The sequence below is a fragment of the Condylura cristata genome, unplaced genomic scaffold, assembly GCF_000260355.1.
Source record: "Condylura cristata isolate star-nosed mole 26May11 unplaced genomic scaffold, ConCri1.0 scaffold00001, whole genome shotgun sequence".
NCBI lineage: Eukaryota > Metazoa > Chordata > Mammalia > Eulipotyphla > Talpidae > Condylura > Condylura cristata.
This window is the reverse complement of record NW_004567102.1, coordinates 57,549,661-57,577,659: the sequence shown is the minus strand read 5'-3', so window position 1 is coordinate 57,577,659 and position 27,999 is coordinate 57,549,661. Positions and strand designations below refer to the sequence as shown.

Below are 27,999 nucleotides of genomic sequence, written 5' to 3'. Positions count from 1 at the left end.
GTTTCAGCTCGCTGCAGAGCTGCATTTTAACCTGTTGTGCCACCACTGAAGGTCCTAACAAGATAACCTTTGATCTCTGATGGCAGAAGGGGAAGCAGATTATTGGAAGGAGAGGGGAAAATCCATAAAAAATAAATACAAGGACATGGATTGATAGGGGCAGGGGAAATAAATAAAAATGTCAAACTTAACAGTCTATGGGTTTAGAGAATCTATGTTCTCTGCTCATCTCATGATGCTTGATGGAGAAAAACGGTGCTTGAAACTAGTTTTAGCCACATACTTGGAATTTGGGCAATGCTATGTACCAAGAATATAACAGGAGGTATAAGTAGGATGTGCCCATGCAGTTCAGTCTTGTACTTAGAATCTTGAGAGGGGATCAGTGTGTTCTCTGCTCTCAGACACCAAGAAACAACTAAGGGAGGAAGAGGCAGGGGAGGGGGAGAAGGAAGAACAGTGATGATAATGTTCAGTATTTACTGAGTGCCAGGCGTTATGCTTCCAATATAGATATGTGGACATCCTAAAAAGTATGTGTGTGAAAACTAGTGATAAAGGATTGATCACAAAAATATATGAGAACTGATGAAACTCAACAAAAATAAACAATCCCATCAAAAAATGGGCACAAGAGCTAAAAAGACACTTCTCTAAGGAGGAAATGCAGATGGCCCACAAGCATATGAAAAAATGTTCAACATCACTTGTAATAAGGGAGATGCAAATTAAAACCACAATGAGATACCACCTCACCCCAGTGAGAATGGCACATCTTCAAACAACTAGCAACATCAAATGTTGGTGAGGATGTGGAGAAAAAGGAACTCTCCTGCACTGCTGCTGGGAATCAAACTAGTACAACCACTATGGAAAACTGTTTGGAGATCCTCAAACTGCTAAACATGGAGCCTCCCTATGGCCCAGCAATCCTACTCCTAGGTATCTACCCAAAAGACACAAAAACACTGATTCAAAAAGATATCTGCACCCTCCATGTTTACTGTTGCTGTATTCACAATTGGAAAGACATGAAAACAGCCCAAATGCCCAAAAATTGATGACTGAATTAAAAAGATGTGGTACATATACAAAATGGAATATTACTCAGCAACCATAAAAAAAAAAAGAAATACATGTCTTTTGTAGCAACATGAATGGAACTGGAAAAGATCATGCTTAGTGAAATAAGCCAGAAAGAAAAGGAAAAATACTGGATGTTTTTTCTCATAGCAGGAGTATAATGGAAGAGGCGAGAAAATAATGATAATGATGGACAGCAATATACCAGAGACATTTTGTGGGGGTGGAGTGGGGAATGGGATCAAAAACAGCAGGGGGAGGGAAATGCACTGGACTATGGTGATGGCACACAGGTGATTTGGTGATGGGAAGCCCAAGCGGATTGCAAATGAGATGGAAAAATGTACAAAATGATGTAAAAATAAAGATATATATATGTATAGGCAAAAAACAAAGTGTGTGTGTGTGTAAGTGAATCTATCTCCATTACCCATATATGGCAGATACTATTATTTTGCTCATTTTCTAGTTAAGGAAATAGAAATACAGAGAGAGTAAGTAATTTACTTAAGGTCAGGCAATTATAAAAAAAAAAAAAAAAAGCAGTGAGGCAGGAATCTGGAGCTAGGAAGCCCAGGTCCAATGCTCATAGTCTTTAGTGAAAAATCTAGGCAAAAACAAAAATGCTAACTTCAATACACATTCAAGGTCAGCCTAGCTTTATGGATCCACCTAGCTGGAGAAGTCCAAGAGACTCCATTACAGAATTTAGTTCCCACCAAGACCTGTTCATCTGGTCTTCAGGGGCACCAGGCATGCTAAACTCCACTCACTGGAGGGAGATCAACTATCAGGGGAAATCTGGAAATATCAGGGACCTAGGAAATCTGGAAATATCAGGAAAACAGAAATGACAGTTCTTCAGGGTCCCTAAGAGTGGTGTGATTGCAGAAACAAACCTCTGAGTTATTTCAAATTGCAGACCCTTTCTGATCAGCAAAACTACCAATGGAATTTAGCCAGAGGGCAAGTGAAGGTTAAAGGGTCATGAATTAGTGGAGAATAATGATCTTCATTATGAATTCACAGGCTTCCCCCTTCAGTTGATAAAAGAAAATTCAGTTTCTAAAACAAAACAGTAGTAGATATTCATATATTAAATGTAGGTATATAAAAAGACCCAATGCTTGAGTCAGCATCAACTTTCCCCCAAAGTTTAAAATATTTTAATATTCTATAATTTATAACTAGCAATATATTCTAGCAATAAAAGGGAGATTGAGAATCAAAGCCAATGTAGTAAACTGAACTGTACTAAACAATTATTAAAATTTTTAAATGTATAATTTAAATAGATTCCATGTTGTACACTTCAAATTCCAAGTTTAAACTGAATTTTTTAAAAAAAGTAAATTTGTTTAACCCTAAGGTTTAGCTTTGGCTAACATAGTCAAGTTCTACTGTTTTATGGTGCCCAAATATAAAATGAGTTTGTTTTCCAAGCTTGTCTTCTGAAAAGGAGGTATTACCTAGTATTTCAAAGTGTCTTATTATATTGATCTCTTTATATAACAAAGAACTAATTGAGGAAGACCCTTAAAATAATTCAGACAAATGTAATCGTGCAGGTAAAAAAAGATAGACAAAAGCAGTGGAAGGGAAGCAAACAAAACCTAAAGCAGATTTAGTTCTTATTCCTGGGGGGGGGAGGGGGGGTACCATGAACTAGCAATTTCTAATGTTGGAAATTGCTGTAAACAAGTCTTTTATAAAAGGGATAATGTTATGTTTGCCAAAAAAGTGTAATCTGAGTTTAATTATGAAGGAACTTCAAATCAAGCCAAATCAACAGCCATTTACAAAATAACTGGCCAATAGTCTTCAAAAATGTGTAAGAAACAGAGACTCTAATGAACTATCTACTCTGTCAAGGGAAACAATGGAGTCATGACACCTCAATGTTTCATGATCCTGGACTGGATCTGAGGCCCAAAAAGGATGTTAGTGTTTCTTTTGAAAGGAGCCTCAGTTACTTTGGTCTCTCAAAACAAAAACCCAGCATTCCCTTGTATGGAAAACAATTTCTACTAAGCAAAATATGATACTTCTTAAAAGTTTTGGGGGGTAAGGAGATTACCACACATGATCTTGAAAGCGCTTAACTATTTTATAGCCAAAGATGTTTATAAGTTTAATAGTACATTTTGTGTTTAAAATATCTTACTTTGTTCTTAAAAAGCTATATTTTCTAAAGTAAGATTTATAAACTTTGCTACTTCCTGGCTCATTCCAGGGTATTTCAAACAAAAGTGGCCTCATTTCAGACCCAGATTATATCTTCTAACTGAAGCTTGAATTTAAAATGTCCATGATGATTATGAAGTACAACAAACAGAAGAGTCACCCCATCTTACCTGTCTCAGGCTTTCCGACATCAATAAACTCAAATGCATATTTTGTCTGTTTACTATGGAGTCCATATGGATCACATTTGTTTACAGTGCATTTTGCTACCACAAATGTGGATGATTAAATACCCAATATGCACCAAACATTTAAAAACAAAATTGGCATGGGGACAGCCACCCAAGTGAACCACATAATGATCCCAACTGTACAACTCTGACATCTCACCATGGTGAATGCACTCACCTCAGGTGCATTCCCACCTGGCAGAGCAGGCCAACACTGATGCCAGAAAGCATTATTCTTTCTCAGGACATTAACTTCATGTCCAAAAGTTGGAGGGTGGTGAGTCCTAAAATCTCTTGGCAATGGGTTTTAGTCATTAATTAGTTGATGAAAAAAATCGAGCTGCACAGTCAGACGTGTGATCGTTGGCACCATCAGAGATGGGATTGCAGGAGGCATTCTGGAACGTCTGCGCCTCTCTGCTGCACTTCAGCAGACACTTCCCTCCTCCACCTCCCCACACAATCATGCTGTGGCTCCCTGAGGCCCTGAGCATGGGCCCGCCCTGTCATATCCTATGGCCATGCCGACTGCACATGGGGATCCCACCTGCCAAAGGTAGAAGAGCCCCCAAGGCTTGCCTACTCCCAGCTTAGGCCATAGGAGAGCAAAGCACTTCTGCTCCAACTCCTCCCTGCAAATGCCTGGGGAAAGTTCAAACTGTCCAGGACACTGCTTTAACTGACTTAAAATACAGTGCTACTTAGTGATTTTGGTCAAAAGAAATCTATTTGTTTTTTATAAAAATGTACTTTTATTAAAAAAAAAGGACATAGTAGAGAGAACACACAACAAACTCATAGTCAAACCTTCTAAGGTCACACTTTAATATTTTACTTTTTTTAAAGAAAAAACTGGTTAGTTTTATTTTAGAAGCTCTTTTGCATGCAGAATTTGGTAGGTTGTACAAAGCTATGGGCTGAATTTTTTTCTTTAATTTATACATTCACTAAATTTAAGTTCCATTTTATGTTGTTCAAAGGCTTGTTTTCTATAAATTATAACATTATATTTATACTTTACCTAATTCTGTACCATAAACAACTTTCTGTGTTAATAGTCTTTTAAACAAATAGCTGTTTAATATTCCAAGTAAGCAACTGTAATGGATTCTACTTGACTGTTTCCTCGACAATGAACTCATCACCATCACTTAAAAAAGAAACATTCAGGCCCTCCCTGGTGGCGCAGTGGGTTAAAGCACTGCACTGAGAAGCTAAAGCCACTTCCGCATGAGTTCGATTCCTGCCTGCCCCGGAGGTGACCACATGGCGTGGCAGACCTCTCCTGACCCGCCCGCTGCTCCCCTCAGCAGTGTACTTTGTCGACCTGCCTGTTCTGCCCCCCACTCTGTCTCTGGTGAAGCCTCTCACCACTCCTGAGCCTCTGGCCTATACCCCAGTTCTGTATGAACAAATAAATAAATCTTAAAAAAGGAACATTCATTTACTGAGTTCCTACTATCTCAAGTCACTGAATAAGCATTGTAAGTACACAAGTACTTACACTCCTCTTAGCACAATTTCATAACTATAAAAGACACAAACAGATAAAGCATAAATAGAAGTGTGTATTTTCTATGTGACTCTATGCCATTTAACTGATTTTAAATAAGTTTATAGAATTGAAATATTCCAATTTCCTTTCTTTGTACCATTTTTATAATTTTATTTATCTTTATCTGCTGGATTTACCTTGAATGACTGATTAGAAAATCATGAAAGCAACCACAAGAGAAAAGAATTCTGAGCATCATTAAATATTTTATCTTAAAAACATTTCCAAACAAAATATTAACTACACCTGCACTTTAGAGAAAATTGCTGTATTATGTAATATTGGGTTGGTCCACCTGGGGAGGGCGATAATTCACTATGGTTTTCTTTAGGTGGTGGGACTGGGAGTGAAAAGCAGACAGACTTAGAGTCACAAAAACATAGATATAAATCTTCCTTTCAGTCCTTAATGAGCTGTGTGCTCTTTGGCATGCTACTCAAATCTCACTGTGTCTCTGTTCTCCCGTTTGTGAAAAGGAGGTAATACAACATTTACCTTGTAGGATGAAGTAAGGATTCCAGAAAATCTATATAAGGGCCAAGCATGTACCTAGGATATAATGAACACTGAATATGTTTCTATCTATAATAAGTTTATATTCTGCTTTGAAAAGACAAACATGACTTTAATTACAAAAAAGAAAAATTAGATTTCGAGGCTGCATTGCTAAAAGTGAATTGTGAATTCATCACTCATTTCAAGTGAAGAGTCTAAGTCTTGAATATTAAAAACTCAAAACTCTAGATATGTAGAGGACATACTGCCTCAGGGTTATTTCGGAAGCTTCTGAGATGGGAGGAAGCAGAAGTGGCAGGAAGCACCTCCCCCAGTGACTAAACAAGTTGAGGTACAAAGGTAAAGAAAGACTAAAGACAGCCTGGATGCTACTTGTGTTTGAGAAACTGCCTGTAGAACTTGAAGGCAGCCAGATTTTATCTAAAACCTATATCCCAGGGCCCCTTTGGTGGCGCAAGGGGTTAAAGCACAGCACTATGAAGCCATCCACAGCCAGTACAGCATGAGTTTAATCCCCAGCCAGGGAGGTGACCCATAGGGTGTAGCAGACCCCTTCTGACCTGCCCACTGCACCCCGCTCACATTTATTCCCTTTGAGGTTGTACTCCGAAGAATATGTATGTAAGAGTCTGTATTTGTCTAAACTCAAATTGTTTCCTTAGATTTAGGGTTGGAGAGTAGCTATGATCATAGGATGGGCAATTTCAGGACCAATAAACTAACGATATAGTCCCTAGCACAAAAACTTAATTTCAAGGTTGTTTTGGAAACTGTCCTTGCAATTGTTCCTTTACCCAGAAATCTCTATGCCCAGATATGAGCATGGCCATTTCCCTCATCTCACTCCGGTGCTCTGTGCAATGGTCCCTTATTGGCGTCATCTTCCTGATCACCCCAGCTGAAGCAGTGCACACACATTCAGAAACAGCCTCTATGCACTTTTGGAAACCTTATTTTTCTTTCTCATTACTTCTCATCGTATAGATGCATTTGCTTACTTTTCTCCCCTCCCTTCCTTCCTCTTCCCCTCTCCACCAGTGTAAGCTCCATGAAAGAAGGAACTTTGCCTTTTGTGCTTATATCCCCATCCCGTTCGTCACAGAGCACTTGAATCTCTGAGATTCAATAAATAAGTGTCAGACAAATGAATGAACTGTTAATGTTTTAGCCAGATGCCATATATCTCCAGTTCTCTTCCCAGCAAGACACAAACCCAAACAAAGCTCCTGATATTCAAACAGGGCTAACACTAACATCTACTTAGATGTCTTTGTTGTTAAGAAGCAAATGTACCCATGTGAGCTGTCCTGAGAGTTTACTAAAATCAAGTTTCTCTTCTAATCTTCCCAGGCTCTAATACTAATTAACATACTAGTTGCCTCCTCCCCAGATTTCAAGTTTCTGATAATCCTAGAAACCCAGATCTCTTTTCTTACCATACTGATTAGAAGAGCTGGTGAAAAGAAGATAGTCAGAAGCACAGGTCCGGGACTCAATATCCACATCTCCCAACTTCAGAATCAATCTTTTCCCCTTTGGTACTGTGATAGTCTTTTCACAAACTGTGTGATTGGGGTAAGTCCCTGGATAATTCTTGGAAGTCATTGTGCCACTGTCCTGATAAGCCACTATGTGACCACAGCCATCACCTATTAAAGAAGAAAAAAAATACATGAAATTAGTTCTCAAAAGGACTGGAGAGTCTAGCACAGTCTGCAAATTATATATTTTGACCACTCTTTGGAGAGAGGGAAAATTTTTTTTGAAATGATTGTATTATTGAGTGGCATCCATTGTTTTAGGTTATTTTACTTGTCTTCCAGCTTAATCTTCTGAACACTGTTTACCCAAATCTTGCCTGTATTAGAATGGAAAGCCCTCTGTAAGTACATTTAATTGTATGACTTTTTCTAATCAACTATCCAGCTACCCATCCACATCAGTACAGCAGGCTCTTCGTGTTCACAAATTTGCCTTTTGTGGTTTTATCCATTGGCAAACGACCCCCTAAAAGTCAATGCCTTGTGATAAGTACCAAAAAATTACTCATGTCAGAGGATTATGATACTGATTAAGTGAAACAGTGTATGCAAAATGCTCCTGATAGTCTGAGGCTTTAGTTGAAAGGACTTTGTTTAAGAACATGCATTCAGCTGGGTACTGACAGCCTTTTCTCAATAATCGTAGTCACAGATGGAGGAGCCTGACAGACTCGGGGCATGTCATTAGAGAACATCAAGAATCTTTGTATTGACTGCTTGCATCATAGCAGACAGTAAACTGTTGGAAATACATAAAAGCAACCACAGCTGCTTCCTAGAAATCAGGGGAAAATGGGAGCAAATCACACATGGTGTGAGGCACCATGTGCTGGATCCGGAGCTTTAAGTGCAAAGGAAGCAAGGGAGAATCTATTTCAGTGACTTATCGGCACTTCATGAAAACAAGAAATATCCCTAAGGCTTTTCTGAGAAGAGCAGTTTAACAGCAGATCATCAAGGGACTCCTGTAGATTAAAGTGACCACATTAACCACATAAATATGGGATGAGGTATATATGGCCATGCCTGGTATTCAGCTTACAACTGTCAGCCTGGCTTCATGCAAACTAGGCAGAATTTCCAGCATTAGCCAGAGGGAGGGAAACTAGAATTCAGGAGAAGGAAATTTCTGAGATAGAGAATGTTTTTCCACCCTAAGATGAATGGAGAAGACCCAACTTGGGCATCATTGGAACCTGAAGCCAAGCAGCCATCTCCCTCCTCCAGCTTCTTCGCTGGCCAGAGTAGGGCTCACCTGCGATCTGCCTGTACTTTGCCTCCTTCTTGCTCTGAGGCTTGCTGTCTAAACAATAATGAAGGCCTAGTCCAAAAGATAAAAAATAAACGACTAAAAAAGCACGGTAGCTGAGAACTGCAGAATCTACATATTTCAACAAGCAAAAGATTAAAGAAAGGAACCACTCATTATCCAGAAATGCCCATAAGATTTCCACCAGCCTTGAAGAGGTTGGATTGGGGGACAGGGAACAGACATAATGGACTAGAGAATATGGGGGTGAGACGTGAAAATAGGCAGCTGAAGATAAAACTACTTGGAAACCTGGAGGTTTTTGCTGAAGCTGTGGAACTTACATGCTGGGTAACAGGGGCCCAGGGCTGGAAATGCAAGGTGGGGAGAGGAGTTTGTTTCTTGAAAAGGAGATAATGAAAGAGATATTTGAAAGAAGAATGTGAAGAATTTGAATCAGGACAGTGTAAGCCTAGAATGGAACAGGAAGAAAGGGGAAGAAAATGAGGTGGAAAATACATACGGGAAAATCCAAAGCCCAAAACTCAGGTTTTGGATAGCTAACACATAGGTTTTAGCTAGAAAAGAGGAGGTGGGGGGAAAACCCTGAGATTTTGAGACTGCAACTGATTGGAATACTGAGACTAATCTAGATAGAAAGGAAAGCCCAGAAAAGTCAGGTTTGGGGGCAAAGGTTTTAAGTTTGGTCGATAATTTTGACATAATAGCTATATTCCTTGGCTTTCAGGCAGCAAGAACAAAATTTTTGAGAATTAAATAAAAATGCACTACACAGAATCATATTGTGCAGAAACAGTGTACAGAGTTCTGATTAGAATCTCCATTATTTGCCTGCTTCTAAGGGCATTAATAAAAAAAACCAATTTACAATATTTTATTTTGAAAACTGGAAGTCATGGCAACTATCTGAACAAGATTCTCAAAGGGTTAGTGAATGATGGCTGCCCCCCTAAAGGGAACAAATGCCCTGTTCCTGGCCAGGTCTGTATCATTTTGAGCACTGACAAGACAACCTGGGGTAACTAGTGTACAAGCAATATACAATTAACTCTAAGTCACAAAGATATTACCAAACACTTAAATGCCTCTTTACTTAGTATTGTGAGATTCTGCTTTAAAAAAAAAAAAAGACTTATTTATGCATACAGAACTGGAGTACAGGCCAGAGGTACAGGACCAGTGAGAGGATTCACCAGAAATAACAGTGGGAAGCAGAACAGGCTGAGTAATGAAATACACTGCTGAGGGGAGCAGTGGGCAGGTCAAGAGAGGTCTGCCACGCCATGTGATCACCTCCCTGAGCTGGGATCGAACTCATGCTGAAGTGGCTTTTTAGCTTCTTAGTGCTGCGCTTTAACCAGCTGTGCCACCAGGGAGGACCAGATTCTGCTTTAATGAGAGAAACTTGTTGTGGTAACACAGCAAAATGGCTTAATTATACATTGTTACCAACCTATACATTGTTATTGCTTTCTCAAATGTATTTAAGTACAATTCCTAGGGTCCCTTTTATTCAATTCTATTATTGTACTTTTTTCTAATCTTACTCTAAAGCCTAAGAGGAAACTAATTTCACCCAGTGATACTGGAAAAACATAAGCAACTTTAAGTCTTCAACATTCCCATCATTCCTTTGCATGGGAGATTTGAGACTCCTTGGAAAAATTTTACTTTTCCATTAACAATCAGAGAGAGTCTTTTTTGTTCTGTCCTAGAAATTGAAAGGAATTGCTGTTGTAATTTATTAAGAAGCAATCTGTCATCCGAAGTTGCAATTTCACTCTTGCGTATAGTAAGAAACTCCAGTTTTCTGTGGCAAGCATGAATATGAAAAATAATCCCACAGATATTAGCTAGATCAGGAATTTTTACCCTGTTATTCTTCCACAGTTTTGATGATTTCAAAGGACTAGATATAGCCACATTATTATATACTTGAAAGTTGCTGAGAGAGTAAATCTTAAATGTTCTCACCACAAGAAAGAAATGATAATTATCTGAGGTGATGGAGGTGTTGGCTAACACTAAAGCAGTAATAATTTCACAATATTTTCAGGATATCAACTCAACACATTGTACACTTTAAGCCTGCCACTTGTCACATGTCAGTTATATCTCAATAAAGCTGGGAGGGTACAAAAAGGACTTGAAATATGCCCAGGAGGAAAATGGAAAGTCCCTTGGGAGAGAAAGTGCCTCCAGGATCACATATTGAGTACAGAACAGGCAGGCCAATGGAAGACGGTGCAGAAGCTTGAGTCCCATGGCTTATCCTGACTCTCACAGACAGGATTTACACAGCAGGAAGCTGACAAGTTATTTAAAAACTGTTGGTTCAAATTCCACATTTTGTGTATCAATACTAATATCCTGCTTGTGATATTACACTATAGTTTTACAAGATATTATCACTGGGGGAAGATAAGCAAAGGGTTTACATCCCTCCCTCTGCATTATTTCTTACAACTAAATGTGATCTACAATGATTACAGAATAAAAAGTTTCATTAAAAATTTGTCAGTCCGGGTAAGTTTGGCTGGTGGGAGATAAAATGAAGGGTTTTTTATTTTCTATTTTATACTTTTCTAGGCTATCTGGATGTTGTTATCCTGTCTGTTTCTCCTATATAAATTATTTTAAATAAAGCTTGCATTGAAATGATCAATATGGAATGACACTAATAATGACTTTTATTCTAGATGTTTTTGTATCAAATTTCGTATCCAGGTTTCTCATGTCTGTCTAAAAACAGGGTATTTGAGTCTGTCTGAGGGAGGTTCAAAAGAGAGGTCAGGGCAGTAAAAATAGCTGGCAATATGCTGATGGTTGCTGTGACTGGGTAATGAGGGCTTAGAGGATTTTAAAAAGTTAAAATAAAAAAAGGTCAATCTTTAGGGGGGGAAAAAAATCAACCTGGTTTATGATTGAGCTCCATATGGTGTTGGGAGGTGGGTTGAGCCAAAGTGGGGCAATCTGCCAGTGACAGTTCAATTAAACTGCTACCCACCCACGATCAAAGGGGGCAGCTAGAAGAGGAGGGAGGAGGAAGCTTCCCCACAGGGAATCTGTCTACTCTTTAAAAGTGTAGCTACCTCTAAATGTTTATCTTTTTCTTCTTTTGAACTGTAATTTAATTACCAAAACACATGATGACTAAGCTATGTATCATTTCTCTCTCTCCCAGGCCTGGAAGTTCCTGCACTGCAGGGCATCTGCAGTCCCCTCTCCCCAGGATGTCTGATCCTGGGCCTTGCCAGGATCATACCTGGTTTGTGAGAGAGACGTGCAACTTCCTCAAAATAATGGATAAAGTTCAGAAATGGAAAGATCTGCAATGAATGTTTATAACTTCCTAAGTGACAGCTACACAAAATTTAAATGTTTAAATTCTGGACACTTGGAAGCAATTTAAATTAGGAAACAACAGTAGAACTGAGACATCTCCAAGCAGTGTGATGTTCAGGAAAAGTTAAACTCAAGTTTTAGAAGACTCTAATTTTAAAACAGAATGTAGAATATAAATATAGAAATGAAGAAAAAATGTCTAAAGTATCTCTAGGGTGTGGAATTACAAGGGACTTTCATTTTATTGATACATTAAAAAATTTATACAATGTGAATACATTAATATATATAAAATCAGAAAAGTAATATAATTTAAAATGTTAAATTCACCGTATCGTCTGAAATATTCAAGGCTATTTTCAACATTAACTTGGATGTGTAGACTAAAAGAGGTCTCTATAAACCAACATGCACAAAATATCATTAAAAATTTTACCCAACAGGGTCCTCCTTGGCAGCGCAGTGGCTTAAAAGTACAGCACTATAGAGCTACTGCAGCCACTGCAGCACATGTTCGATCCCTGGCCAGGGAGGAGACCCACATGGTGTGGCAGACCTCTCCTGACCCACCCGCTGCTCCCCTCAGCAGTATATATCTGCCTGTTCTGCTCCCTGCTCTGTCTTGGGTGAATCCTCTCCCTCTCCTCCTCCCACACCTCTGGCCTGTACCCAGTTCTGTATGCATAAATACATAAATCTTAAAAAAAAAAATTTCAATTACTCAACAAATAACTAGGAATTCAGTCAAATGTAGTTTCCATTTCAAGGAACTCACAGTGAAGGAGAAAGAGAAATATGTTAAAAAGTAATTGCTGAGAACAAAGTTCAAGTCCTAAAAACAGACACATGGGTTCAAAATCTGTTCTCAAATGCCTGAAATAAATAAATATATCTCTATTTTTCTCCTTTTAACATCAGCTATTCTGGACTATGGATAGACAAGGTATTTTCTAAGTTAGCTTGAAACAAACCCTAGATGCTTGTCTACATAAGACAAAGGTTTATTTAGTCTACTCTAATTCCATCTACTAAGAAAGGAAAACAATAACTTCCTTAAAAGACTATTTCCCTTTGAGAAGTAATCATGTTCCACTCGCAGAGAACAAAATTAAGATCCACCAAGTGTAGGCTAAGTTTTGCAATACTGAAAGGCATGATTTGAGCTTAAAAAATAATCAAAATGTACTTGATGAAAACTGCTTCAAGCAAAATGATTAGTTAAAAAATATCTTTGGCCCTCCCTGGTGGCGCAGCGGGTTAAAACACAGCACTGAGAATCTAAAGCCGCTTCCGCATGAGTTCGATCCCCACCTGCCCCGGAGGTGACCACATGGTGTGGCAGATCTCTCCTGACCCGCCCACTGCTCCCCTCAGCAGTGTACTTCGTTGATCTGCCTGTTCTGCTCCCCACTCTGTCTCTGGTGAAGCCTCTCACCATCCCTGAGCCTCTGGCCTGTACCCCAGTTCTGTATGCACAAATAAATAAATCTTTAAAAAAAAAATATCTTTAAGACTATTAACTAGTCTCCAGAATAAGACAACAGTCTTCTAACTTTTTTATTATTATCTATGGTTAGAACATAATTTTTCATCACAACCTAACCAAAAAAAAAAAAAAACTCTAATGTAATTTTTTATTATTTGTAATGTACTCTGATTATTTCCCATTCTATTCTAAGTTCATTTTTAAATGAAAAGCATGTGGGTTATACCAGCCAAACTGGCTTGACTGTCTACTAGTGGACCACAATCTGCAATTTAGAAAGCAGAGTTCTACAATATCACAAGAGTGAAACCATTTCTAGAAATCTGATTTCATTATGACGGTATCCTTGCAGTTCTAGTAGTCAAGTTACAACAGGTTTGAACACATGAAAATCATCCTGTGTGGGTGTGAGAAAATTTCTTCCCATGTCTAAGATCAAGTGAGATCTTGATGACTGTAATCTTTTCAGCCACAAAGGGAAGCTTACAATTATTAGCGTTCTTTGTCTGGTGGCAAGGTGAACAGATTTCCCAAGGTATTACTAATTTCAGTGTCAGCCAGACTCATAAACTTTGCTCTTCTCCAGCTGTGCCTAGCTATTTACTTTGTGTGTTGTTTGGAGAGGAAAGGGTAGGTAGGGAGACCTATCTGGTTGTATGAGAGCAAAAGGAGTATAGCAGATATTATGATGATACAACAGAATAATTATTTAAAATCCTTAGTTGTCCTGAAGGAAAACAAAAACTCTGCTGAAAGAAATCACAGCTATACACTAAGAAGCATATGAATCTCCTTAAACTATTCTTACCACACATAAAATAGATGTCCATGATGACTAGTGATCTCATGAAGATTGTAGTACTTATTGTCTTAGCAGATGAAAGACATTTGAAAGTACATAACAGGAAACACAATGAACTTATGTCCATGCCTCTCCATGTAAATTCTCAATGCTGTGCTTCCTAGCAGCTGAAACAATAACTGAAATCTATTTGAATCAATGAAAATATAACACATTAATTTAAGAGGTGCTATCCACAACTTCACATATATTGTAAGACTATTTCTATCAATAATTTAAACATTAACAAATTTTAAGAGTTAAAATTGCCAAATCTCAAATTTCTCCATGTACAAATCATTAAAAAAAAATAGGGTAACATCTAGAAGTAATCACAAATCACATTCTGGATAAAGATCAAAAGAGGCAATATGATAAAAGTGTGTATGTGTTATTGTTTTTATTGTTTATTTCCTTGTTGATTATAAGCAATTTATTAAACAAACAACAAATAAGTTAAACATTAATATTATAAATCATTTCTACCAACAAGAAATAAAAATCTCCAAATCTAGCTTAATGTTACTCTTTACTATACTAAAAACAGAATTGGTGAAAACTATAGTACTTGGTCACATTTGTATTATGATTCCTGCTGAAGGTTAATGGTTATGGATGTGGGGAAAGAGGGTGTATACACCTGTCATTTTCTAATGTTATAAATTATTCCCATATATTTGGGAAGTGACATAGCTATTACAATTCTGGGTTCCCATATAGACCTGTCCAGTGCTAGCTCCCTGTCCACTAGCTCTGTGGCCTTGGGGAACACTTACCTTTCCAAGCTTCAACTTATCTTTATTATAGAGACTATGACAGTGCCCAGAGCTCATGGTATCACTAGCAAAAAGCACTAGATGGTGCTTGCTAAGTACTGAGCATAGAGACTAACAAATAACAAGGTGTCAACATACTTGAGTTGCTGCTATTTTTATTTAAAAACATTACATATATTAAAGCATCAAGAATATTGCTTTAAATTAGCGGACTTCTTCCAAATTCCAGCTCTCCCTGGCTCTATAATCCTGAAAAGTTATTATTTTGTGTGTATTGTTCTTCATGTTTAAAATGACACCAAAGGGTGTGGTATGATAAGGCATGTGTGCTAAGAACTCTACATAGGCAGAAAGTCTAATTCGAATGCTTGTCCCAGTATTTATCTAGGGCCTGCTAACTGCTAGGTCAGCATCTTCCAAAGTAGGCATTGTGGACTCTTAAGTCCTTTGGTGATTTTCAGTGAGGTCAAGTCCTCATTTCCAAAAGAGAGTTGCAGGTAAATTAGCTTGCAGAGTCCCATTTTTGCTTCACCACAGGACACCTCAAAGCTCACACAGAGAAGTCCCAAGAGAGGGTGCAGTGTGAAATATTCCTGGGGAACTCCTTCCTCTCTGAGCATGTTCTGTGGGATACAGCAACCAGCTCCTGGGCTGGCTTCTCAAAAGTGAGACCTTCAGACTCTGTGGCAGGTTTCTGGGACTAAAGACCAGATGTGGAGGAATGGAGGTTGGCCTTGACAGTTCTAAAAATGATACCGAAAATATATAATGTGACTCTGTGATAGAAGGTAAGACTTACCCTACTGTTGTTATTAAGTTACCAGTGTCTTGAAGACATGTAACCAATTGGACACCTTGCTTGAAAGAAGTATCTTAATTTCACAGATGGCAATTTAAGGAAAAGTCTTAAGGGGACATTTCTGACACCAGTCTAAGACATCTTTATTGAATATATATTCAAGATAAGAAAGTCAATAAATATTGGCTGCTGACCTTTGCTAGTAACTCCAGGATGCTGATGGAACGTCCAAGTACAAGCGTTGAAGGTGAAGATAAATGCAAGAATGCTTTCCTGTCTATACAATATGCTCTATTTTCTTACTTTACTTCCATTGTAAGTAGGCATGTTGCCAATATTCAGATAAAGTATAATCAAACATTGACCTTACTCTCTGGAGTCCAAAATAAATAAATAAATACAAATCCCGTATTACTTAGTACAAAGTTCATTTGTACTTTAGAAGTTAAAATTGTAAATGTTTCCCTCACACACTTACACATTTTAATGGCACAGATATATTTTTCAAAAAAAATCAACAAGAATCAAAATGTTATTGGAACAGGAAAAAAATCATAGAATTAATTGTAAAAAGGTGCTTACTGATAGCATTTATGGTTAAAAGGTGATAGAGGCCCTCCTTGGTAGCACAATGGATTAGGATGCAGCAAGTTAGCTGTAGCCACTTCAGTGCTATAATCCCGGCTCCAGAGGTGACCCACATGGCATGGCAGACCTGTCCTGTCCCACCAGCTGCTCTCCTGAGCAGTGTATTTCATTGACCTGCCTATTCTGCTCCCCACTCTGTCTCTGGTGAAGCCTCTCACTGCCCCTGCAGCTCTGGCCTATACCCCAGTTTTGTATGCATAAAAATAAAATAAAGCTTTTAAAAAAGAGTGCTAGATACAGTGTATTCTAAGGACTTTTTGTTATCTTTGCTATGATCATGTTTGATGAAAGACATTATTAGTTCCCTTTTAAAATTATGAAAACTTTTATACATATATGCAAACTTACATACAAATGATACCTATATAGAGTAATATCTCAGTGACCCAAATATATACCTCCTAGCTTTATATACCTCCTAGGACATTTCCAATGCAGGACAACTGATGTCCATCCATCATTTTTTTCCCCCATCATGTAACATCCTTCATCACCTGTCCCTTCTAGTATCATTGTTTTATATGTGAGGTTGAGGGTCTGGAAAGTTGAATAACTCGGCCTCAGTGGATCTGAAATTTCCTGTGACTCCAATCATTGTACAGTACAATGTTTAACAATAAATGCTAAGTAATAGTAAGAACACTGTTATAATTAATTTTGTGATTTTTTCCAGTTCCACTACATTTTGATTCTTGATTTTTTTTTTTTTTTTTTTAAAGATTTATTTATTTGTGCATACAGAACTGGGGTACAGGCCAGAGATGCGGAGGGTGAGAGGCTTCACCAGAGACAGAGTGGGGAACAGAACAGGCAGATCAACGAAGTACACTGCTGAGGGGAGCAGCGGGCGGGCCAGGAGAGGTCTGCCACGCCATGTGGTCACCTCCGGAGCAGGCGGGAATCGAACTCATGCGGAAGCGGCCTTAGATTCTCAGTGCTGTGCTTTAACCCGCTGCGCCACCAGGGAGGGCCAGATGATTCTTGATTTTTTAAAAAATATATCTATTAAGAGTAAAAATGTGAGTGTGACAGAAACATTTACAATTTTAACTCCTAAATGCAAGGCCACAATTGCCAACATCACCCATGTTAGAGTAGAGAAAAGTGAGGCACGGGGATTGAAGACTTTCCCCGAATTCACACTATTTGTGGTACCACAATACAGTTATTCATAGTCCTACTCTTTTTGTCTCAAATTAACTTGAGGAACATAGTCATATTTAATACTTTCACTTTCTTGTGAAATTTTAAGAACTAGCTATTTAAGGAAGCATTCTTTACTAGTATTATAAAAGCAGGAAAGGAGAGGATCGTCTTTCAGCTTTGCTTAACAGTCTTGCCGCTCCTAAATGATGTGCTGGTAAGTAAAGGTTTCCAAGGACTACAGAGATGCTTCCACAGCTCAATGTGCACACAGTCATCTAGGGATCTTATTAAAATACAGTGCCTGGAAATGTTACAGGTCCTGATTCTTGGTAATGACTGTTCTGCAGGTCTCTGAAAGATATATTCTGAATAGCAAAGAGATGTTGTAGTGAATTTTTTTAAAACAAAAAAATCATTGAGTTCAGTTGTATATCATTATCTTCCCCTAAAATTGGAACGCAACCATAGTTTCATTTCTCTGAAACCTATTTTTATTCTGTATTTCATTTGTAAGTCTAGGCCAACCTATATATTTCAGGAGCTATATTTAAGCCAGGCTGACATTTTTGACACCGAGAAAAGTGTGTCAATTTGGAAATCATTTGAACATACTGTGGAAAATACAAAAAGAAATAAGAAGGTCTGTGGAAACATGTGTGAGTGTAACACACACAAAGGAAAAACAATCAGTGTTTACTGAACAGAAAATAACAAATCTCAGTTAGGAGAGAAGTAGCACCTTATCATACATCTAACAAGGTATGAAATTGAGTTGAGAGGAAAAAAATAATCTTATAAAATTCATAACATGTTGCAGTCCTCAAAACTGTGTGTCACTTTCTCATTCAGCACTGCAGAATTTAACACAATAAAATTCTATAATAAAAGCACATGGTTAGAACTAAAGGAATTTGGAAAAGTCTTCATTTTCTGTGGTAAATATATCACCTTTTAGAGAAACCAAAAACTATTCATTTAAAACAGATTGCATCAATTGCCAGTCAAAATAGTGTTCCTCTAACACTTTTCTTTAACTTGGTCTTCCCTAAACACAAACTTCCTTTGCAGATGAAGGGCTAGAGACCATCTTACAACTTTGAATTGGGACAAGCATTCCACTTTGGACAAAGTAAATATGCCTGGGGTAAATGCTACAATCTCTCTGAATCTCAATTTGTTGAGACTAACTGGCTGCAAACAAAACAAAAAAACCCAAATGCAAACGAAAAACTGTGTGCAGTCAAAACATATATGAAGATAGGGCTTTAAAATTTTATTTACATAAAAAAATTACTGGGGGCCCTCCCTGGTGGCGCAGTGGGTTAAAGCACAGCACTAAGAAGCTTAAGCCACTTCCCCATGAGTTCGATCCCCGCCTGCCCCAGAGGTGACCACATGGCGTGGCAGACCTCTCCTGACCCGCCCGCTGCTCCCCTCAGCAGTGTACTTCGTCCATCTGCCTGTTCTGCTCCCCACTCTGTCCCTGGTGAATCCTCTCACCCTCGGCATCTCTGGCCTGTACCCCAGTTCTGTATAAATAAATAAATAAATATTTTAAAAAAATTACTGGGAAAGCAACAAATGGTCAGTGGACTCATCGAGAGAAATACTGGTGGGGAAGAGTAACTGTACAGAGATAGGGACTCATCCCACAGATCACTTTCAGGTCATAAGGGGAAAAGAGGTATTTATTATGGAGGGGTGAAGCTGGCACTTCCTAAAGTCATTGATCGTTCTCAGCACATTTAAAAGTGGTCACTTGTTATATAGCCAATAATAATAATATGTGCATCTTGGGATACAATGAGCAGGGCATGGCACCTTTAAAGTGCTTTTACCAAAACCACATAGCCTGAGTCTAACTTAGTTGTGTAGGTCTAACTTCAGGTTTATAGAGTACAGCATATAGTGCACAAATAACAGAAACCCAACTCAGGAGCAGTTAGATTACTTTAGGATGTGGGTTGTGTGCCTGAACTTGATTTTCTTGCAGGGAAAATACTAAAGAACATATAGGTGGGTACCAGTGGTACATTAATAGTGATTTAAGAAACATAATAACTAACTGCAATATGTAGAACTTATTTGAATACTTATTTGTACACACCAAAAGTAAATAGACATGCTTTGGTTAACTAGGAAATTTAAACCCAACATGAGTATTAGTTAGTATTAAGAAATTGCTATAAATAGTTTCAATTATGCTCACGCATTGTGGTGAAATAGAAAATGTTTGCAGCTGTAAGTGAAATATTTAGGGAGAAAAGACTTGAAGTCTTTAATATATTTTAAATATCTCAGGGACAAATAGTGTTTCTGTTAAGATTGTAATAATATAACACAGTGACTGTAAAGAGAATAAAAAAACAAAAAGAAAAATTTCCTACTTAAATAGCAAGAAGATCTCAAGAATTTTAGACCCTTTTTGGGCTAGTCTCTTGGCAAAGCAGATAGGGAGGGAGGAAGGCATGAGGGGAGAGAAAGGGGAGAGAAGGAAGGAGAAAGGGAAGGCAGAGGAAGAGGAAATCTGGGTCCAAGTAATTCTCAAAATAAGCAGCCTCCAATCTAAAAACCTGGGAACAGGAGCAATTCAATAAACAGATCTCATGTCCCAGTGGTACCATGGACTACTAAGCCTTAAAAGTTTCCTCCTTTGGGCTGAAGTCAACTACATTCAATCTGAGGTGAACTTGCTTTTGTGAAAAGCAATTACAAGGCTGAATTAAATTCACTCATCCATTTAAATATTGAGACAAACAGAGGTGTTTAGCTATTTTTCCCTCTAGGAAATGTTATGCACTAGTAATTCAAATTCAAGTATTCTTTATAATGTTTAATAGCCACATGACTATTCTTTGTCAAAAATAATAGTGAAATTGGGCTCTCCCTGGCAGCACTACAAGTTAAAGTGCAATAAGTTAAAGACTGCAAGCTAGCCTAAGATGCTTCAGTGCCAGTACGAGCTTGAGCCCCTGGCAGAGAGGTGATCCACATGGCACAGCAGACCTCTCCTGTCTCGCTGGCTGCTCCCCTCAGCAGTATACTTCGTTGCTCTGCCTGTCGTGCTCCCCACTCTGTCTCTGGTGAATCCTCTCACTGCCCCTGCACCTCTGGCCTGTACCCCAGTTCTGTATGCACAAGTAAATAAATCTTTAAAAAAAAATAGTGAAATAAGTTTTGGGTTCTTCCCCCTTTTAAAGAATAGACTACAGGAGATTCTCAAATAACACTGCTCCGTTCAACATCATTTCATGAGGAAAAGCCCAATTCCCATATGGGTCACTGTGCAGCATTTGCATGTTCCATGTCAATTTTCTCAGGGCATTTGGTTTCTTTCCAGATCCCTAGGATGTGCAAGGTAAGTTAAGTGTCATTTCTAAACTGTCTCAGTCTGAGATGGGGGTTTGGGGGAGGAAGAGAAAGAAAACTGACTCCTGTCTAGGGTTAGATCTCTGAGATATGTTTGGGCCACAACCCTAGAGTACATGGATTGTAAGTGAATGAGTTATTGTTTAATATTGGAAGGGCTTCGAGTTTTTATTTAGAAGTTAGATATTTTGTGAGCAGAAATATGTTATAGGAATTTAACTTGTGTTTACACCAGTGTATGGTAATCTTGATTTTGTAATATGTCATATTTTTTTAAATTAAAATTTTCAAGAATATACTGGCAACACTAAGTGAGGCATTACTACACCCCATAAAAAAATCACTACACACAGGGTCCTCCCTATTGTCACAGTGGGTTAGGACATAGTACTGCAAGCTAGCCACAGCCACTTCAGTGTGAGTTTGATTGCTGGTCCTGGAGGTGACCCACATGGCACAGCAGACCTCTCCTGTCTAGCCTGCTGCTCCCCTCAGCAGTGCACTTTGTCAATACGTCTGTTCTGCTCCCCACTCTGTCTCTGGTGAATCCCCTTTATGCCCCTGCACTCCTGGCCTATACCCAGCTCTGTATGCAGAAATAATCTTAAAAATAGGTTTTATTTTTAAATTACACACAACCCTTAGGCATAAGCCACTAAGCATAGTTAGTCAGGGAATATAGTCATTTTGTATTAATTTCTAGGGGTTTTAATTTTGTAATGAGAATAAAGAAAGATTGTGTTATTTCCCCTTCTAGTAAAATGTAAAAATGTCAAGTATAGCTATGATTTAAATTGAAAAATTCTGACTATAAAAGCAAAAGTGATTTTCTATAGACAAACTCTAAGTAGTCTCTTCATTGTCAAAATGTGTCCCCATAAGTATACATTAAGAATTTCATCCACAACCAAAATATATAGCTTGCCTTCCTGAAACTTAGTACCTTTAAAGTTAAACTTACTTTTCTCAAAATATAAACAAATTACTCATGGCTTCACATGTAAGAAGAGTTATTTGAATCACACAAAGGGTGAGAGAATCTGGACAAGACTCATAGCTGATACATGCCAACTAAGAAAAATCCCCACTTTCCCACAGAATATTCCCCAGTAGCTTGCAACTTGAAAATAGGCTCTTAGTTTACCTGAAGACTATTTCAAAAAATAATCTTGGAATCCATGCCTCTCCAATTATTATGGTAAAAGCTTTTAATAAAATGTTAAATTAAAAAAAATGAGAATATAAAAAGCATGTAGAAGCAAGGGAATGTCATGAGTACCCACGTATTAACTTTATTCTTGTGGCTTATACTACCTACATATACACACACACACCCTAAGTTAATTAACTTGTGTTTGTAACTGTCTACCCAGCTCATAAGAACAAATTAATAAGCAATATAAACATATGTGTGTATGCTTGTGTATTTCTTGCAGTGATGTGTGTGTGTGAGTGTATGTACAAAAAATGTATTTAGTAGGTGTCTGTATCACATTTTCCTTGCACAATTAGGATACATGGATATTCATCAACACCCTGCTTTGTTCTGCTGTGTAAGAATCAGAGAAAATCTGTGAGAATGTAGTCAGGAAAGAAAGCCTTATCCTAAGAAAAAAATCATTTTTCAAAAGAACCTCAAAACTCCAATGTAGCTTTATAAGAAGGGAGGGAGGTAACAATGAATCACTTAGCTATTACTATGTTTCAGTGTTATTATTTGTAGCTTTTCAACAACAACAAAAACCATCTAAGGTGACCTTATACAAACATAAAAAGACAAGATATCTATACAAATATTGGGTACTTTCACACAGCACACAGCTCATAAAAACTAAGTTAACAGATTAAGCAGAGATGGCAGCAAATAGTCAAGCTGAAGTAGACCCCTGTGTGCCCCTCGGTGAACTTAGGGGGCCACTGACCACCTGTCCAAACTGGTATCTACCCCATTTGTGCTTTTCTCAAGCACCCAGAACCCAGCTCATGGCAGCTTTCTTTATACTACCTGTAAAGGGGTGTCAGAGGTCCCTAACCCTTTTTAGAGTTGAATTAGGTTTTCCTGATTATATACAGTGTTTCCTAGAATATCACAATAGTCAAATAATGCAATTTTTGTTTAAAACTACTTAGTGAATATTACCTTTCCCCTCATTATTTCAAACCTCAAGCACAGCATTCAAGCACTGACTCAAGAAATGGGTTATCTAAGGCTGTTTACTGGGTAGGCACTGTTATTAGTGACTGGTTGTGAATCAAAGAACTTCATTTCATTCCTTTATTTAAGGATCTTGAACACCCTCATTTCCCACTCCTCCCCTCTCCCAAACACACACACACACACACACACACACAACACCTTCCTTTTCAGCAACCACTGAGCAGCAAGTTTGGCACTTGCTGGATTCTGGATTCAGCATACAAGGACACAATTAGTATGAAAGTTCACATCAAGTTAGAAATTGCCACATGTTTTTTTCTTCCTCTATCAATTCTGTCTCTACCATTCCCCACCCCAAGTCAAACAACTAATTTTTTATATACAAAGCAGAAAAGGAACATCTGGAAGATGACATCAGCATGACTCTTCAATTGCAAAAAAGGCAAAATTGCTAGAGTCTAATGAAAACCAATCTGAAACTCTGGCTATGTTTTTTTCCTTTTCACCCTAAATGCCAGACTTCTCATATACCACAAAGAGTTCCTCTGTGTGTGTGTGTGTGTGTGTGTGTGTGTTTAAGATTTATTTATTTATGCATACAAGAACCGGGCCAGAGGTATGGGCGGGGGGTGATGATTCACAAGAGACAGAGTAGGGTCCAGAACAAATCGATCTACTGATATACACTGCTGAGGGGAGCAACAGGTGAGAAAGGAGAGGTATGCTTGTGCCCCGTGGGTCAGTTCCCTCATTAGGAGTGGAACTCATGGGGGTGCTTTAACCCCTTGAACCACCAGGGAAGCCCAAAATTCCTTTAAGTGGATACTTTCAGACTTTTTACTTATAAAGCAAGAGTTGGGCTAGACATACCATTTCATTATTTTATTGCTCAGGTTTTGATTTCCAACTAGCATAAGCTCTGTCACCAACAGGGCAGGAAGTGGGTTTTCACTGAGCCCTCGGCTTGTGCTCTTTGAGCACCTATCCCCCATTGAGGACTAGTCCCTTATTGAGCACAGAACGGCTATTGTTGAAGGCATGAAGTTCCTTAAAGACCTTATGGTCCAACAGGCGGAAGGGTAGACAAATTAAATACATGTATAAATGATACACTCTGTTGGAAGATGGTTAAGTGCTCTGGCATAAACTAAAAGCAAAAATAGAGAATATGGAGTTCTGGGAAAGCAAGAGGGGCAAAGGTGGGTAGAGAAGTGCTCCCCGAAGGAAACATCTGAAGACTGAAGGAGAAGGGTGTCATGGGGATACCTGGGTAAAACTGTTCTAGGAGAGACAAAAGCATGTGCCAAAGCTCTGAAGAAGAAAGTTGCCCAATAACTTTGAGAACCAACAAGAAAGCTAGTCTATGGGACTGTGGCAAAGAATGACACCTGAGAAGCAGTGGGGGAAGAGAACAAGGTGCTCCAACAAATGTCAAATTAATAGCAAGAAAGTAATGAAAAGTAAGAAAGCCAGCATTTAGTGAGCTTTTATGAATGTACCAAATGCAATTCCAAATAGGTTCTGTGTGTTATCTCTTTGAAAATGAAAAACTGTCACTTTATTATGGATAGCATTGACTTTAGATTATATACAGCAGTAAGTCCAAAAGTAGGAAATAATGAGCTGTTTCTTTCCCTCATCTTAACATGACTAAAACCTTTCCTAAAAGCTGCAATTAATTTTGTTTCCCCATGCATCTTAAAAAAATTCTTTATAAATGTCATGACTCATTTATTTTCAAGTTGTGGTTTCTAGTAAGTTTCAACTTATAAAAAGTTAATAAATTCAATTTGGGACACTATTCAGAGTTCAAATTCTGATTTAATAACACCTTTTAATTTGTGTAATAAATCTTTTAACATGACCTCTTTTCTGAAATATATGGTGTGACTTAACATTTTGTTTTGTCTTTTTGTAAATTAACATTTTTGAGGAGTACAAATTACATCTACTTGAGCCAAAAAGATATATCACATATTGTTCTATGGGCTTTGTTCTCTTCCTCTGCTGTATTTCATTTAAAAGGCATCCTTTCTTATAGAAATAAGCATGCCAAATTATAAATCAGATGCATTCTGTAGGGGAGGAAGAGGGAGAAGGATCAGGACAGGGATGGGAAGAGCCCAAGAGACTATGGTGATGGTGCATGGGGGAATTGGTGGAAATTTCAGAGGGAAACTATACATACAAAAATGAAGGATGATTTAATGAATTTTTTTTTTTAAAGAAGCATGCGAAGACTGTTTGCGTTGCTAAGTAAAATTGATTAGTGGGTGCGCAGATGTATTTGTATAAAGAAAGTTGTAGATTCTTTAGCAGCTTTCACTAATTAGGAAATAATTTTAAAATGTCTCCTAAACACAAAGAAATGATTCAGTTCAATTCAAGAAATGTTTATTGAGCACTTCTGTGAGGAGGTAGGAAGATAAAGACAATCACAGTGCTGCCTTCAGGAACTGATAGTCTACAGGGCTCAGTTACATGAAAGTCTGGGATGAGGCAGAAAATACCAGAAAAAAACTTGTGCTTGGTTTTTAGAAAGCCACTCACCTAAAATATCAGCTATCAGACATTCCCCTGTTTATTGAAATCAAGGAGTCCCGACTTTATAACCAACCTTCCAACAGTAACAAGTTAAAACTGGTCTGAGCTTTGAAAGTAACTTTTAAGTTTCCAGTTCTACACATAGAAGCTTCCTCAGCAAGCAACGGTTTATACTTATTCTTCAATAGTACTGAAATCACGAGGAATCTTTGATATCTGCTTCCAATTATTTTAGTGACATGAGAATCAGAGATTTTTAGTTAGCATAGTCCATCACATGAATTACTTTTTGTTCTACAAAACATAATCAAAGCAATAAAACTGGACTAAATCTAAACCTATGGATTTATACAATTTTAATCAACACAAATAACCAACTCACATGTGATATTAGATCAAAAGTCATGTGAAACAACCTGAGTAAATATCTAAGTGGAGCAGGCATGAAAAGAAGAGGAAATTAGCCCAAGCTCTCCTCCTCAAGCCCCAGTGTCTGGGGGCTGGGGATAATTTCATTGACAAGGCTTCTCTTCAGTTAAATTATCACATGCTCCCTGAATATAACACAAAGTTATAGAAATCTGACATTAATGTCATAGAAGTCTAACATTAATTCATCTGTAAACAGATAGTAGCACTTTATCACAGCCTTAACATTACCACATATTTCCATTTCAAAGCTGACTTGAAACAGAATTATCTGGGAGAAATTTTTGAGCCTGTATCTTACCAGGTCCTATTCACTGAAATTCTCATTCATAATACCAGACAGAGACTTTACAGAGCAGGTTGGGGAAGCAAGAGGAACCTGACTAAGCTGAAACCAAGCACAACAAAGGTAAAATGTAATAAATGGTGTCATCTTGTCACCAAAACCAGGCTGTCACGCTAAGTCTGTCTTCTCACCTTCTAAACACCAGGAGCACTGATATAATTTCTAAGCACTATCCAGCTACACAGTCAGTAGCCTATCAGTGTGGGTGTGCATGCTTAAATGTATGGAAACTTGAAACAAGAAGTGACCAAGGGCTAATTAGGAAATGACAGACCTGAAAAATCATCTAAAAGTCATTTATTATACTGCCACACTCAAGAGGTGTCACCATCGGAGTTCCTAGATTTTTTCGGTAAATATCCCAAATCAAAGTTTTACTTTTTTTTGCGATCAATACCTAAATCCTTTAATGGTTATTTTAACATTGTAAGTACATAGGATGTTTCATGGAAACTCAAATGACAATATCTTCTCCCATCAAGTTACCTGCAAGCAACCAATCTGAAGTTCAGTAAGAAATAAGCACTCATGTGGTTTCCCAGCAAATCAGTTCTAGATGTACCCAAGTCACAGCCTGCACCACCAAGTAGTATCTGAAATTTCTGGAGAAAAGACGGGTGGCAGTTTGGGCCAGATTAGTAGAGGGACCCACTGTTGGACAGATTCATAGATACGCTGTGCTCAAACAGTGACTTGAGGAACAGTCTTTAAATGCATAATCAATCAAAAGCCTATGTATTTGATAAAATATTACATATAATCTTATGATAGTCTAGTAGTCTACCATGACAAGACATATTGTGTCTAAACTTTAGGATCCACTCCCAACATCTGGAATATCACTGTTTCGGAATGGGAATGAATACATGATGGGGGGAGGGGGTTGGGAAATTCCAGCATTTGGTTTAGTTTTGATGGTTGTCTAATTCGGACAGAGGGGGTGGGGCGGAAGCTGTCAAAATATTCTGGTTAGATTTCACTGCCTTAAATAACCTCCGTACTGACTAGGCGAAGAAGTAGGGGGAGGCAAGAAAGAAATAAGAACTTTAAAAATGGCCCAGAAAGCTTTCTAGCTTGCTAGCAAATCAGAACTGGCTAAACTATGCCTAAAGATTGCCCAGCTCTGGTATAACAGTTTACTTTTTAATCTGGTAGCTACGCAGAGAGTAAACACCGTAGCCCTTGAAGCCGGGGGCTAAGTCCAGAGGAAAACCAGCGTGGTGAGTAGTCAAGTCAAGAAAAAGCCAAGTCACTCGATCCCAACCGCGAAGCTAGCAGCACACTCGAGAGGAGACGCACAGTCGGCCGGCCGGTCGGCTTCCCTGGCCAAGCCGAGGCCAAGCTCGGGAGGGCATTTTCCAAGCGTTCTGAGCGAGCCGCAACGCACTCGCTGGGATTCCAGCGGCCGGGGAGGAGTGGCGACGGGGAGGCCCCGGCCGGCCAATTGCTGAGCAGTCTTGTTAAAAGAGGGCTGGGGAGAAGCATCACCGCACAGCGCTGTCCCCGGCGGCGGCGCGGCCGTCCCCGCGCGATCCCCGGGCAATGTCACCGCTCTCGGGGCGGGCAGAGTCAGGAAGTCTGGAAACGAGAAGCGCTGGGCTGCCCGGCGCCGGAGAGAGCACGAGGGGAGGCGCCAAGAGGGTTCTCTTGTTTGTGGGAAAGGAAGGAGTTCGGAAGGGAAGCGTCCGGAATGCAGTAACTTATTTTACACCCAGCCGCCGTCGGCCACGCTG

General features: G+C 38.7%; 1 protein-coding gene across 1 annotated transcript in view; it reads right to left on the bottom strand.

Annotated features, from left to right (window-relative positions):
- Positions 1–27,999, bottom strand: part of DCBLD1 (discoidin, CUB and LCCL domain containing 1) — an 81,313-nt gene that overhangs the window by 29,745 nt on the left and 23,569 nt on the right. Inside the window, exons 4-6 of the mRNA XM_004674098.2 lie at positions 27,566–27,912; positions 8,365–8,430; positions 7,005–7,217 (exon numbers count right to left, since the gene is read on the bottom strand). Of these exons, the coding sequence (XP_004674155.1) occupies positions 7,005–7,217; positions 8,365–8,430; positions 27,566–27,912 (626 nt within the window). The remainder of the gene's footprint in view (positions 1–7,004; positions 7,218–8,364; positions 8,431–27,565; positions 27,913–27,999) is intronic.